The sequence below is a fragment of the Suricata suricatta genome, chromosome 12 (genome assembly GCF_006229205.1).
Source record: "Suricata suricatta isolate VVHF042 chromosome 12, meerkat_22Aug2017_6uvM2_HiC, whole genome shotgun sequence".
Taxonomy (NCBI): Eukaryota; Metazoa; Chordata; class Mammalia; order Carnivora; family Herpestidae; genus Suricata; species Suricata suricatta.
In genome coordinates, this window is record NC_043711.1 from 48,938,062 (window position 1) to 48,951,860 (window position 13,799).

At 44.5% G+C, this 13,799-nt stretch overlaps 1 protein-coding gene across 5 annotated transcripts in view; it reads right to left on the reverse strand.

Moving 5' to 3' along the window:
* The window catches only part of SRGAP3 (SLIT-ROBO Rho GTPase activating protein 3), a 253,404-nt gene that overhangs the window by 31,276 nt on the left and 208,329 nt on the right, over positions 1–13,799 (reverse strand). For 2 of the 5 annotated variants that reach the window (XM_029916797.1, XM_029916795.1), the window contains 3 exons: positions 11,507–11,552; positions 10,335–10,395; positions 8,576–8,653 (listed from right to left, as the gene is read on the reverse strand). In XM_029916797.1, the coding sequence (XP_029772657.1) occupies positions 8,576–8,653; positions 10,335–10,395; positions 11,507–11,552 (185 nt within the window). Of the gene's footprint in view, positions 1–8,575; positions 8,654–10,334; positions 10,396–11,506; positions 11,553–13,799 lie in introns of those variants that run through there. The other 3 variants (XM_029916796.1, XM_029916800.1, XM_029916799.1) reach the window with 2 other exon arrangements.

Here is a 13,799-nt window from a genome sequence, read left to right on the forward strand (position 1 = left end):
TGGACACAGGGCTTGATCTCACGACCGTGAAATCATGACCTGAGCCAAAATGAAGAGTCAGATGCTTAACCAACTAAGCCTCATGGTGCCCCCACCTTAGTCTTTTGAATGTAAAAGAGACCCCAACATTTTTTAAAATCATAGTTTGTTTTTTACAATATTGCCTCTTCTGAAAAGTCCAGGCCAGTTGTCTTATAGAATGCCTCCCAACCTGGATTTGTCTGATTGTCTCCTCAAGATTAGATTTAAGTTAAACATTTTTGGCAAAAATAGTGCATGGGTGATGTTGTAGACACCTTATTGTATCCAGAGGCACATAATATCAGCCTGTCTTACTACTGGTGATGCTAAGTGTGATCAATGGATTGAGTAACCTCCAGATCTTGGCACTGCAAAGGTTTATTTTCCACGTTGTAATAAGTATAGAATATAAACTATATTTGAAAAAAACAAGTGACCTGCGTGCATGCCATTGTGCTCAACATGTTTCACCTAATGCTTATTTTAATACCCACTGATGATTTTTGCCTAAATCAATTATTATCCTGGGGTTGCAGAATGGTGATTTTCTAATTTCTTCTACATTTTTTAGCTGGCATTCTTCCATAAAGAAGAGGTTTCCCCATGTTCACTCACTCTTTTACTTGTTATTTTTATTATTTAGCATCTTTAAGGGATTGTTTTTGTAATTTCTAATTCAATGTGTTATAATCCATTATCAATATTCTTTGGAATGCTCAGACTGTCTCTAATTTTGCCAGGGACAGATGTCCTTTATATGTGACCTCCACTGAGCACTTACTTGCTTTATGGCACAAAAGATGTCCATGGATGACCTTGTACCTTCCTTGACCCAGACTTGGAATCAAACACTGCTCCAAGGAGATCTGTCTGCTTTTTGTGGGGAATGGTAATTAGAAACCGAGATCTAAGCCCCAGGCGTGCTCATTGGTACAGGAGTGCTACAAAGAGCTGCTAAACCTTTTCAGTGGATAGAGCAAGGACACACATAATTTTTTCATGAGTTCACATAGTTATTTCCAATTCATATTTAAGATACAATTTTGTCTTTACCTTAATTTATTTTATATTTGTATTTCATTTTTCTTAGTGAAAATTTTGGTTCTGAGTAACATTAATATTTTATCTGCCTTATTCTATAATATACATAACATCGTTTGGAAATTTTAATAGCAATATCACCACTATAAAATTTAAGATTTCTTTGCAGGGGATTTTTTTGGAAGGAGTTGGATTTTGTTCTAAGAATGTATCCCACTAAAGATGTATGCTCAGAAGACAGAAAGTAGATTAGTGTTTGCCTGTGGTGGGGAGCTGGGATGCAAGGGGTACAGGAACTGAATACAAATGGGGACAAGGTTCCTTTTGGGGATGATGAAAATTTCTGATATTGGATTAAGGTGATAATTACATATCTCTGTAAATATACTAGAAACCAGTGAATTGTACACTTTAAAAATGGGAGAGCTTTATGGTATCTAACTCAATAAAGCTGTTAAAAATGTATGACCAAAGCATATGTCCAAAAGTTACTCTCTGTGTGATGATCAATTTGATACACAGCTTGTTTCTACTTATATTCCATTTTAGGGATTGATTTTTTTAGAAATCCTTTTTTTAAAAGTGTGCAGTTCTGAAAACATAAAGCATTTAAATTGTCCAAAAGTGAAAACCAGATAAAAAGTTGCATGCAGACAGGTCCTACTCTTATCCTTCTTCCCTCCACACCTTACCTTTGACCATTTTCTTTAGTTGCTGGTTTGCTCTCTTAAGTAACATATATATGAATTTTTTATTTCCCTTCACTTTTCCCGCAAACGTAAGTAGTATATTGTATATTGCTGCATACAGTTGTTTCTTTGCTTCACAATAAACACTAGAAGTCCCTCCGTCTCAGTTCATAGAGGTCTTCCTGATTCTTCTCCTTTTTTTTTTTTAAATGGCTGCAAAGTACTCTTATTTCATGGATTGACCATAATTCAGTCAACCAATCCCCTGTGGATTGACAAGTGGGTTCTTTCCAACCTTCCACTATTACAAATATTGCCTCAACAAATAACCTTGTGCATGTGTTTTTTGTATTTGTGGAGGTGTGTCTCTGGTCAGGTCCCAGAAGTGGGATTGTGGGTCAGAGTGTACATACATACTTCATTAGATAGAGACAAATTCTCTCCCCCCTGGACCTGAACCATTCTATACCTCTATGTGGTAACATAGGAGAATGCTTCTTTTCCACAGGCCTGCCCATGGAATGCTGTCAATCTTTCAGATTTTTGCCAGTTGGACAGGTGACAATGATATTTCAGGAGGGTAGGACTTTTCTATTTAATCAAGGGCTGCTCAGCTAGATCACCCCAAGTTTCCATGGGAGGAGATGAAAGAAAGCACAGAGCAATCTAACTCCTCTCCAAAGGTGCTGACAGATGTCTGCACAACAGGCTTTTCCTCCTTCGCCCAGAACAGCCCACAGACTGTTTTGAGACTGGCAAGCAATGAGGAGCAGAGCTGGAAATTCATACTTGGATCCCTTTCCTCCACCTCCGTAGAAAAAGAATGCATGTCACTGCCAGGGCCTCTGCAAGCCCCAACATGCTTTAGTGCAAATTAGAGAGGCGCCCCGCTTCCTTCCTAAACCAGGTCTTGTGGCTTACAGAGCATGAACCAGAGTTCAGCTCCCACCTGCCCTCCCTGCCTGAGCACCCCTGCATGGTGCCCAACCTGAATGACTACCTATGGTGGCAGAGACATTGATGTTCCATAAATCAGCTTCTCAGATATCCTCAAAGGAGGAAAGGAGAACTCCTTGCGGGGAAGAAAGAGAGAAAACATAAAAAATCATTGCCTATACTGACAAAGCACTTCTCAAGTGAGAAGCACATTCACACATGTGATCTCTCTTAATCCTCACAACAGTACTGCATGGCACCAAGGCAGGCATGGTTCTAACACTACCATTCTCTCTTGCAAGAAAGCTGAGGGCCCAACAAGCAAAACGATTTGCCCACATTCACACGGTGAGAACAGACACTGGCAGCCCTCAGGTCTCATAATGCCTGGGCGATATTCTTCCTTTTACCACTGATTTTCAAGCCTATCTGTCTGCTTGCAGGCCTATCTTCCTCTCTCCCTCCCTCCTTCCTTAAGAGTAGAACCCTAGGGGCACCTGGGTGGCTAAATCGGTTGAGTGTCCGACTTCAGCTCAGGTCGTGATCTCACAGTTCATGGGTTCGAGCCCTGCATCAGGCTCTGGGCTGACAGCTCAGAGCCTGGAGCCTGCTTTGGATTGTGTCTCCCCCTCTCTCTGCCCCTCCCCTACTCATGTTCTATTTCTCAAGGATGAATAAATGTTCAAAAAACAATTTTAAAAAAAGAATAGAATCCTAACCTTTTGTTTTTCAAGAAAAAATTTCTCTGAATGCTCAACCTATAAAACAAAGCTGTCTTAGGGGCTCCTGAATGGCTCAGATGACACATCCAGTTCGTGATTTCAGCTCAGGTCATGATCTCATGGTTTGTGGGATCAAGCCCCATATCTGTCGGGCTCTGTGTTGACAGTGCAAAGCCTGCTTGGGATTCTTTCTCTCTCCCCCTCTCTCTGCCCCTCCTCTACTCATGCGCTCTCTCTCTCTCTCAAAAATATATAAATAAACTTAAAGAAATAACAATAAACAAAACAAAGCTGTCCTAGTTGAATTGGGAGGAGAGGTCCCCCTCCTAAGCCCCCTCTGTTCCCGCCACAGACCTTGAGGTCCCTGTGAAGAACCAGAAAGGTTCAAATTAGCTGTTTCCCTGTTATTTACCACATATTACCCTGGTGGTCTCATGATTCAAAAGTCCATGGCTTTTTCTCCATATTGCATGTTAGCTCCCCTTGTCATGCACAATTAACATATGGACTTTATACATACACACATTTATGTACATAACGTGTACACACACACACACCCCATTTGCTCTTACTCTTCCTCCCTGAAGGCCATAAAAGGAACCATCCAAATATTCTCTCCTCCTGGCTTAGGCCTTTGGCTTTCTAGAAGGTGAGTCAATTCTGGTTCCAGAAATGACTGGAATTCAAGGGTTCAGGATGAGTGGGATGGTTCACAGGAATGACGGCTTCCTCTGGGAGGAGAATTACAGCTAAAGTTCTAGGCAAGTCTGAGAGAAAGCTGTGTTCACGCTTGGCTAGCTAATGTCCTGGAGATGGTAGAAGTATTACACAACAGCTCTGCCTGTGGCATCTCAGCCAGGTCACCTGGGCATTGTCGGGCACTTTACGGCAGGGCTGTACCCAGGGCAGAGAGCACACAGCGTGTGCTTACAGGCTCTAAGGAAACCTGGTCCCAGACGAGAGGGAGGGGGACGCAGCAGGAAGCATGCAGGTGGCAGTGCAGGTGGCAATTCTCTGTGGCCACAGGTATTCCCAAGCCTGTTCTGGGGTTCCTCACCATGACGACCCCTCCCAGCATTTACCGGTCACACTCCTCCCCCTGGGGCAGGAAATAGATCTCTGAAGGGCCACGTCTGAAATGTGTCAGACCCTCCATGCCGAGACTTCGGCCTCCAATCCAAACCCTATCCTGATCTGCACAGGGTGAAAGGGCCATTGACCCCCCTTCCAGCCACCCCTCCAAATAAGGAGAGACCCCCGGCAGCTCTCTGACTGTTACCTGCAGAGGGGGCAGTGGTTTGGTTTGTGGGGGGGAACACAGAGTTTGCCCAGGAAAACTGGCCTGAGAGACAAAAGGCCAGCGTGGCCCTCTCCACACCAGGGCTGCCACTTTTCCTGCAGTGATGTTTTGTGATGTTTCCTCTTCCTTTTGCCAGATTACAGAAAGAGCTCAAAATGAGAGCGGTGAGTTTAAGGTTTGCTGACAACAACAACAAAAATCATATCATTAAGGACACCTGGCAGCTCAGTTGGTTAAGTGTCTGTCTTTGGCTCAGGTCATGATCTAACAGTCTGAGTTTGAGCCCCACATCAGGCTCTGTGCTGACAGCTCAGAGCCTGGAGCCTGAGGATTCTGTCTCCCTCTCTCTCTGCCCCTCTGTTGCTCATACTTTCTCTCTCTCTCTCTCTCTCTCTCTCTCTCTCTCTCTCTCTCTCTCTCTCTGAAATATAAACATTAAAAAAAATCACATCATTATCATCACCAGCTCAACTAAAAAAACACCTTGACTGATCTAGTCAGGAGAAAATGAAAGTCGGTTTAGGAATAATAAGCCAAGAATGATTTTCCTACATGTTGCCATTTTTCAGAATCTTAAAGAAAACAGATCTGTGCTCCTTTGAACACCCTCATACAAGGAACGCAGGCAAAAATTTCACCCGAAAGAGAAAGAAGGGGGCCAAGGAGGAAAAAGACCTAGATCTTGAACAAATGGCAAAGGATAGGCACCCTGCAGGGACTGAGGGACTTACATTTTAAGAAATATAAGGAAGAAAGGAAAAACATACAATGTGCCGGTTTCAAGAGAAAATTCGGTCACAAGTTAGAGGGTGTGGAATGGAGCAGTGGGTGTGAAGAGAAATACCAAGCTGCCCTGGGCTTGGCCACCCAGTTGCCAGGGTGCAGAGAAATGTTCCTCCTATCTTCGGGAGAGGCAGGAGGTGACCCTGAGGGTCAGCTGGGCAAGGAGCCAAACCCAGGGCAGTTTGTTGGTGAACGTGAAGAAACAGGAAAGAGTAAGTGGGAAATCTGGGCACTAGCCAGCCCAGAAAAGCCAGGAACTGACTTTTCTAAAAGAGACATTCCAGGAACTTTTTTTTTGTTTTAAAGAATAAGCCATAGTTCACGATAGGCTCAGGTGGAGCAGAAAGACAAGAGTGTCGTGAGAATGAGATTCATTTTGGAATGGAGAGAACGGGAGGAGCCGACTGCATATTTGAGGCAAAGGAAAAGCAGAAAACATTTTTACAGCTGAGATTTGGATCAGGTGATCTCTGCCCAGTGGAGCAATCCAAGGCCTGTTCGGAACAGAGAAGTCTTAAATTGCAATCACCCCTGCAAGGCACCCAAGCAAGTGACAGAAGACACTGACCTTGGAAAATCACATTCAAGAAGGAAAGAAAGCAGTGCTCTTGGAGCATGGATGGGGCCTGGATTCCTGGTACAAGGAAGTTACTTACAGAACAGAGGGAAGCAGGGAAGTCTGAGGCAGAGGCAGTCACCAGGGTGGAGGCACTGGAAAGTGAGTTCACCCATGAAACTCAAGGAATTCTGTGTCATGGGAAGAGCCCAGGAGGATGGAACCAGTGAAGATTTCAGACCATGGTTCTGGTGATTTACAATGAGCACAGGACAGCAGGGGATTTGGGGGTAAATGAAGAGACAAAACTTTGGATTGTGCTGTCCAGTGCTGTCAAGAGAAGCTGGGAGAATGATGAATGATACTTCCATCAGGGAGGCTGATGGGAGATACCTCTTGCTTTCTGGCCTTTGCATATGCTGTTCCCTTAGTCTGGAATGCCCTTTCCCTCCTTTTTCAGGCTCTTACTCTTTAAACCTCTTGGGCTTTTCCTCCTCAAGAAAGACTCCTCTGACTTTACTACTCCTCCCCAACCCAGCCAAGCTGGGCTAAGGGTTCCCATACCATTCAGTGCTTACTCCATTGTCTGTTTGCTAAACTGGCTCCCTGCTAGTCATGACTGTCTTTTGTTTCTGTTGTGTTTGCAGGTCCTAGTCCACCTCCTAGCCCAGTGTAGGGCACAATGAATGTATGGTTGTTGGGAGGATGGATAAATGCATGAGTAGGAGCTTGGAACAGGGGAATTCTGTGGCTTCCTGGTTCTAGGTGCCCGTGATCCAGGAGCAGACTCCAAAACAAGCTCTGTGGGACAGGAGGCCTCAGAGCACCACATCCAGCCAAACCCTGCTCTCTAAACCTGGTGTGAAGCCAGCGTGCCAAGGGCCCCAGAGGTCTGTGCTGGGGGCTACAGCAGGTCTGCCTGGGGTGGACAGAGTGCTTCCCCTACTCTAGAGCTAGACCTCAGGATGGAATCAGGGGGACAGTGAATGAATGAGTTTGCTCAAGATGCAACCCCTCCAAAGGAAGCCCAGTAATGAGTAGGGAGAATTCCAGGCCTGGAAGCCCAGGGAGAGGCATGCTCAGAGCATAGCCAAGAGGGACAAACCAAATCCCTTCCAAAACTGTAGAAAGATTATGTAAAAGAAAGGATAAGAAAGTGTTTTATAAATTGGGATGTGATATACTACAGGAAAATGAGTTTGGGACTGGGCTCTCAATTTTTGGGGGGCCAAAACACTGCATAAAAAACTAAGCGTTAGACCAGACACATGAAAGAATGCTCAATATTACTCATCATCAGGGAAATACATATTAAAAACACAATGAGATACCACCTCATACTAGTCAGAATGGCTAAAATTAACAACTCAGGCGACAACAGATGTTGGCAAGGATGCGGAGAAAGAGAATCTCTCTTACACTGTTGGTGGGAATGCAAACTGGTGCAGCCACTCTGGAAAACAGTATGTAGGTTTCTCAAAAAATAAAAAAATAGAACTACCCTACAACCCAGCAATTGCACTACTAGGTATTTATCCAAGGGATACAGGAGTGCTGTTTCGAAGGGGCACGCGCACCCCAATGTTTATAGCAGCACAATTGACGACAGCCAAAGTGTGGAAAGAGCCCAAATGTCCATCGACAGATGAATGGATAGAGAAGATGTGGTGTATATACACAATGAAATATTACTCAGCAATCAAAAAGAATGAAATCTTGCCATTCGCAATGTGGGTGGAACTAGAGGGTATTATGTTAAGTGAAATTAGTCAGAAAAAGACAAATATCACATGACTTCATTCATATGTGGAATTTAAGATACAAAACAAATTAACATAAGGGAAGAGAAGCAAAAATAATATAAAAACAAGGAGGGGGACAAATCATAAGAGACTCTTAAATACAGAGAACAAATTGAGGGTTGCTAGAGGGGTTGTGGGTGGGGGAGGGGCTAAATGTGTAAGAGGCATTAAGAAGAACACCTGTTGGGACGAGCACTGGCTGTTATACATAGGGGTGAATCACTGGATTCTACTCCCAAAATCATTATTGCACTATATGCTAACTTGGATGTAAATTAAAAAATAAAAATTAATTTAATTTTTAAAAATCCTAATTTAATTAGGATATTCTAAAAGCCACTCAGTGTTATCTGTATTCTTCCAACTTTTCTAAAACAGAGCAGCCTTCATAGACTCCCATCATAATTTTGAGTGCTTTACTAGACCCTCTTTCCCAGCAACTACTGTATAGTCACTAGAGAATGTCACTCATGCGCTGGTAAAGGTTTAACAGCTAACTCATAGGAGGGAAAAAGACAAAGAAAAGATCTTAGCATTTGCCAACTTCAGTGGTGTAAATACTCGGGCCTTGGCTGATTTCAAGCTACCAAGGTGAAGGCACTCAATGCAAACTTGGAAAGAGATGTTGATAAAAGCCAGCCCTGGCACACTGCTGGCGCTAAGACACACAACACCCATCCTGGCTTCCTCTGGACACAGGCTTGAGATGGATACTCTGCACCTACCTCTCTCAAAGGAATTTTTTATGTCATTGACTTCAACCTGAGATCCTGGCACTCGGAAGATCCCTTGCTGCTGGAGTCCTAAAAGAAAGAAAGGAACAAACAAACACAAAATGCCATGATGCACTGAGCTCATCAGACCACTTGGGAACACTGACAATCCTTCCCATTGCTTGTCTCTTTCTCCCACCATTCTTTTTCAAGAGTCAGTCCTAGTAAAGATCTCCTGGCAGTAGCCCAAAAGTAACCTTTGCAATGAACTTCAGCTGGCCTAAATATTCTGAGGCATCTTGCTTCATATGTCTGTGATCTCTTTTCAGGGTTTGAAGGAAAAGGCCACAAGAGGTTTATATTAACCCAGGACCAGTGAATAACTTCTAATTTAGCCAACAGGCACTTTGCCTACCAAGTTCACCAGGTACACTGGTACCAAGTAGCTTGGCCTGAATTTACAAATGCCATTTCAGGGTAACAGCCACAGAGATTTTGAACAAGAATGATCAATACCACTCACTCAACCATTCCCACCCCCTACCAACACAGCCATCTTCTTCCCTCCAGAAAAGCTAGAGTCCAGAGTGCATGCTGGCTTGGGATTAAGGAGTTTGGGGGACATTAACTCATTAAAGAAAACCAATCTCTTTTTTAAATGTGTTTCTACAAGACTATAACAAAGAGGAGACTCTGATATCTGACATAATTGTAATGACAGAGGATTGCAACCTATAGGATTGAACAGTGAACAGTCATCTATAGAACTGAAGGGGTTAAAGGGGCCGCTCTCATCTTAAATGGGAAGTAATGGGGTGACTGTGATCTTTTCCCTCACATTCAGTTTTTCTATATAAAACAACTCTCCATATTATAATTTGGGAAAGTGTTTACCTCTAAAAGGCAAGCTTTAGCGCAAGTTTGGTCTGTACATAGTATGTGCTCAATAAAAGCTTTGTTTATGTCTCTGCTTAACCAATATCAAATTTCTATCACCTGTGTCTTTTATCCACACCTGGCACCTTCCCATGCAGTCACACTTACCTTCCTTCTTATATCTATACTTGCCATGCTCTCCACTGGAGACTGCATGGCTGGCCTCTTCTACTCAAGGATCACCCCCTCAGACATGTTTCTCCTTGGCTCCTTCACCAAAGCATTCCTGCCACCCTCCAGCCATTCTCTATCCCCTTTTAGTTTCTCGGCATTACCGCTACCTGAAATTGTATTATTTATTCATCTGCTTATTTCTTTGTCCTTGTAATTGGTAATGTATACTACCTAAGGCCCACACCTCACCTATCTCAGTCATCCAACACCTGTACTCCTTCCCATTGTCAGAACAACACCTGCTATGCACTCTGAAAATATATTTTTGTAGGAGTGAATGAATGAATAGATGGACGCACAAATGAGGTGCAGGGGTGCCAAGGTCAGCAAATCCCAGACCCTGGATTTCCTTTACGGAGCGCACTGCTGTCAATCTGCTAACTGGCTGGCTACGTTCAGTGCTGAGCTGTGCCTAGCCATGCCTTTCCTGATCCCCAGTTCTCCTAGTTCCTGGGTCTTCTAACCACTGCCTTCTGTCTCCAGACATATGAGGCTCCGAAGAGCACTCAGCACAGCAGCTGTGCCAGGAAGCATTTTCTCTCTAGGAAGCAGGGCAGTAACAGGAAGCCTTCCAAGATGAATTAGAGTCTCATTTCCTCTGAGAACAGCCCAGCACCTGTTCTGGAGAGAGCTGGGAACACTGCCCCAAGACTGAGCTTACCGTATAAATTGATGTACCGGATGCAGCTCTCGACTACAAGTGGTATAGCTTGTCCTGAATCCTTAAGAAAAAAAATTGTGAGTTGTACTGGGCATGGCAGCCAGCAGAGGAAAAACGACATTGTAGACAGATTACAAACTCAAGCCAGAATATTAGTACCATCGGATTAGTAGGAAAATAAGCAAGGAATTGCTAATCCTAAAGTCTCCACCAACAGTTAAAATAGAAAATCTCCAGTTATGTGCAGCAAAGGCATAGCTATGATAATTTTAAAGAAATGCTCTGTCTTCTTACTCAGCTGGGAAGAAATCAGGGCTCAGGAGGCTTGACAGGCATATTGGGGAAGGGGAGGGAACCCAACGCACAGAGAGGGCTGGGGTTCGCTCTTGAAGAGAGCTCTGCCTTCACTCCACTTTGCCCCACTCAACCCTATCTTCCCAGTGCCCAAGCATAAAAAGGGAGGATTCAAAGACCTACTCTAGCACGGCAGTTATCTGATGCCTGAATTAAGAAGAATGCCCTATGGGAAGTAAGGATGGCTGCAAGGGTTCTTTGGAGCTCTGAGAAAGGAAGGCCAGGTCTCCTCCTGAGGTTATAATCTAAACACCCATGCAGATGCTTTGTTCAACAATGAACATGTTACAAGGAAAGGTTCTGGAAACAGCTAATATCAGCCATTGACCACTGAGTGGCCAACCTTAGTCAAAAAGGCTGAATAAGACGTAGCTGCAAATATACACGTTGGTGGGGGAGGTGGTGAATGTACTTTCAATTACATCTTCCTAGATGGGCCCATGGTCACAAAGAGCTGGGCAAAAGGTAGTTTTCTCTTGGATTCCATGATTGGTTGGTCTCTCTGTTATTTCAGGTCACTTAAAGAACATAAAATCATTTTTAAATTGTCTTTAAAAGGGGCCAAATCAAATTACTAGCCTCCTCAGATGAGGAAACAATAAGGAATATGTAATATGTTCTCGTAAAGGGACAGAAAACACCCACAGATTTCAATGCCTTTGGAACGCCTCCACACCCCACCTGTGAATTCACTCCCTGATTAGCCACAGTCAGGGAGAGGATAGTAAAATGGGCCCTTTGGCAGTGGGCAAGGTGGGCCCTGCTCTAAAAGTCAATACTAAAGACAGGTTCCATTCAGTTGAATGGAGCTAACGGACCTTTCTAGTAAATACCTGGTTCCTGGTTCGAGCATTTCTTCTTCCTCTGATAACAAAAAATAAACAGGCAGCAGAGCAGGAGAAAAAGAAAAGATTATGCAGGAGTAAGATCAGTGAGAGTAAGCAGATCCTTCAGAGTCCGTGAACGCCAAAATGCAATGGCAGCCAGAAACGGTCCTGGGGAGACTGCCAACCAGTCTGCCGATGGGGAGGGCCACCCCTGCACCTCAGGGCCTCATGGGAGCTCGCACCCTGCCCCCAGCCAGTCTCCCAGGGTGCCTGCCTTGGACACCAGGGGGCAAAGGGGCCTCTGTCTGTCCTCGTCAAGCACGGGGATGGTGTGTACTGAGCCCCTTCCTCATCCCATGTTTAGCTTCTCCTCAACACAGGGGCTGTTTATTCACCGAAGGGCAAGGGCCCACTTAAGATACCTTAAGCTTAGCCCACCTGCCCACAAAAATGAAGGACACACACCTTCAGGCATCTACTGTAACACTGTCCCTGGAAGTCAATTTAGGAAACCTCATTCTTAGTAAAAAGCTAATTATACCAAGATTTTGTTTATTGGGCACCCTCCGGATATAGCCCAACAGGATTCCACCTGATTCGACATTCGAACAGCTTCCCATGCTTTCCTACCAAACACCCTGGGTACCCTTTCCTGCGTATCCATAGGCTTTGCTCTCCTTCCTACCCCCTGACCCTCACACTGGCACTGAGAATACCTCAGGGAATCCCAAAGCTGAGAAAGGCCTGGGGGAGGGAGCACAGTAGAGAGTCAAAATGTCACTGTGATCTTGCAGGTGGCACTGGAGCCTTTACTTTCACTGATGCCACCTATTTTCAGGGGAGCAGGGTCCATTCTTTCTTCCATGTGTGCAGTAGTCAGGCTCTGGGGTTGGTGCCATGTCTCACCCAGGCCCCTTGAGAGGCTGACCTGAGACAGTGAAGGATGGATGCCTTTGGCTGGTGTCATCTGTCCAGTCCCCAGCATCTAAACAACTAGAATTAGATGTTGGCTAAAATGACCTGAGTGCTAGAACGGAGCAAACAGCCTGTCAGATGGGACTCTATGAGCAATCTCCTACAAGTTAATGATGACGATAATGGCTAGTATTTCCACAGTGCACACCGTGTGCCAGGAGAACTCTAGTCACATGGCGTCTATTAGCCCGTTTTATTGCAGCACACAGGCATGCGGTAGGTAATCAATATTCTCATTTTACAGAAGTGGGTGAGGGCTCTCCCTCCCAAAATTTATAATAAAATTTAAGTGGGCTTCAAAAGTTATAATAAAAATTGGGTTTCCTTCTGGCTGAGAGGATGTGGAAAAGGGTCAAGTCCAAGGATCCCAGAAATCTATACGTGCATCCATCATTCTTAACCTGGGGATGCTTCCTTGTCTGGCTAAACACTCATAATCAGAGTCCCAGGGATGTTATTTTACTGAAAACCCTTTCGCGGGTTTGGCATTTCAAACCCGGGCATTCTCCAATCATCCGGAATCTTCTTCCAGACGGCACATGAATCATAAGAGAAAATCAGATTCCATTCACGAAGGTTGAAGGACTGAATATATTATAACTGCTTTCTCATTCTCCAAAAGTTAATAATCCTGAGGGCCAGCCCCTGCTGCGTCTAAGTGCGTCTACAGGCTGCCTGGTCAGAGCAGGCTCAGGGAAGAGTTTGAACTGCCCTGATAGTCTGTGGCATAAGTACAGTGTGGCTGTGAAGAAATGCAATCATGGCTAACAAATACATCATATACATATTTTTTCGGCCAAATGAGTGTTATTCTTCTGAGTCCCCTGAGGAAGATGCTGTGTATTTATTCCAACAATGCGACACGTGCCATGTGGCTCTTCAGAGCCAGGCAGCTGGCCCCTCTGTAGCATATGCCTCTTGCCATTTTCTACCTTCACGGGGGTTGCAGTGCTGAACTGAAGGGCACTTTTCCTTCCAATGACCTGGGCATCCATTGTAATATGAAGTTTGGGCACCACCAACCAGGGCCATATTGCAGGCTCTAAGGAACACTGACTGACTGCAGCATTGACAGTCTATTTAGAATAAGGATGTGCTGGCTTCCCAAGGTTACTACCTCAGGGGGCAAACGTGTGGTTGAAGTAGTTCTGATGTGTTTATCAGGAGAAAGAAGGTCAGATTAGTTGGCAGTCACACACTTTACATAGGAGCTCTCTATGAAAAGATCATTTCATTAAACAGAACACCAAATTTTCGAGTCTTGTTGAATGAGAGTCAGTTCCTTCCAAGTGCCCTGATGGCCCATTTC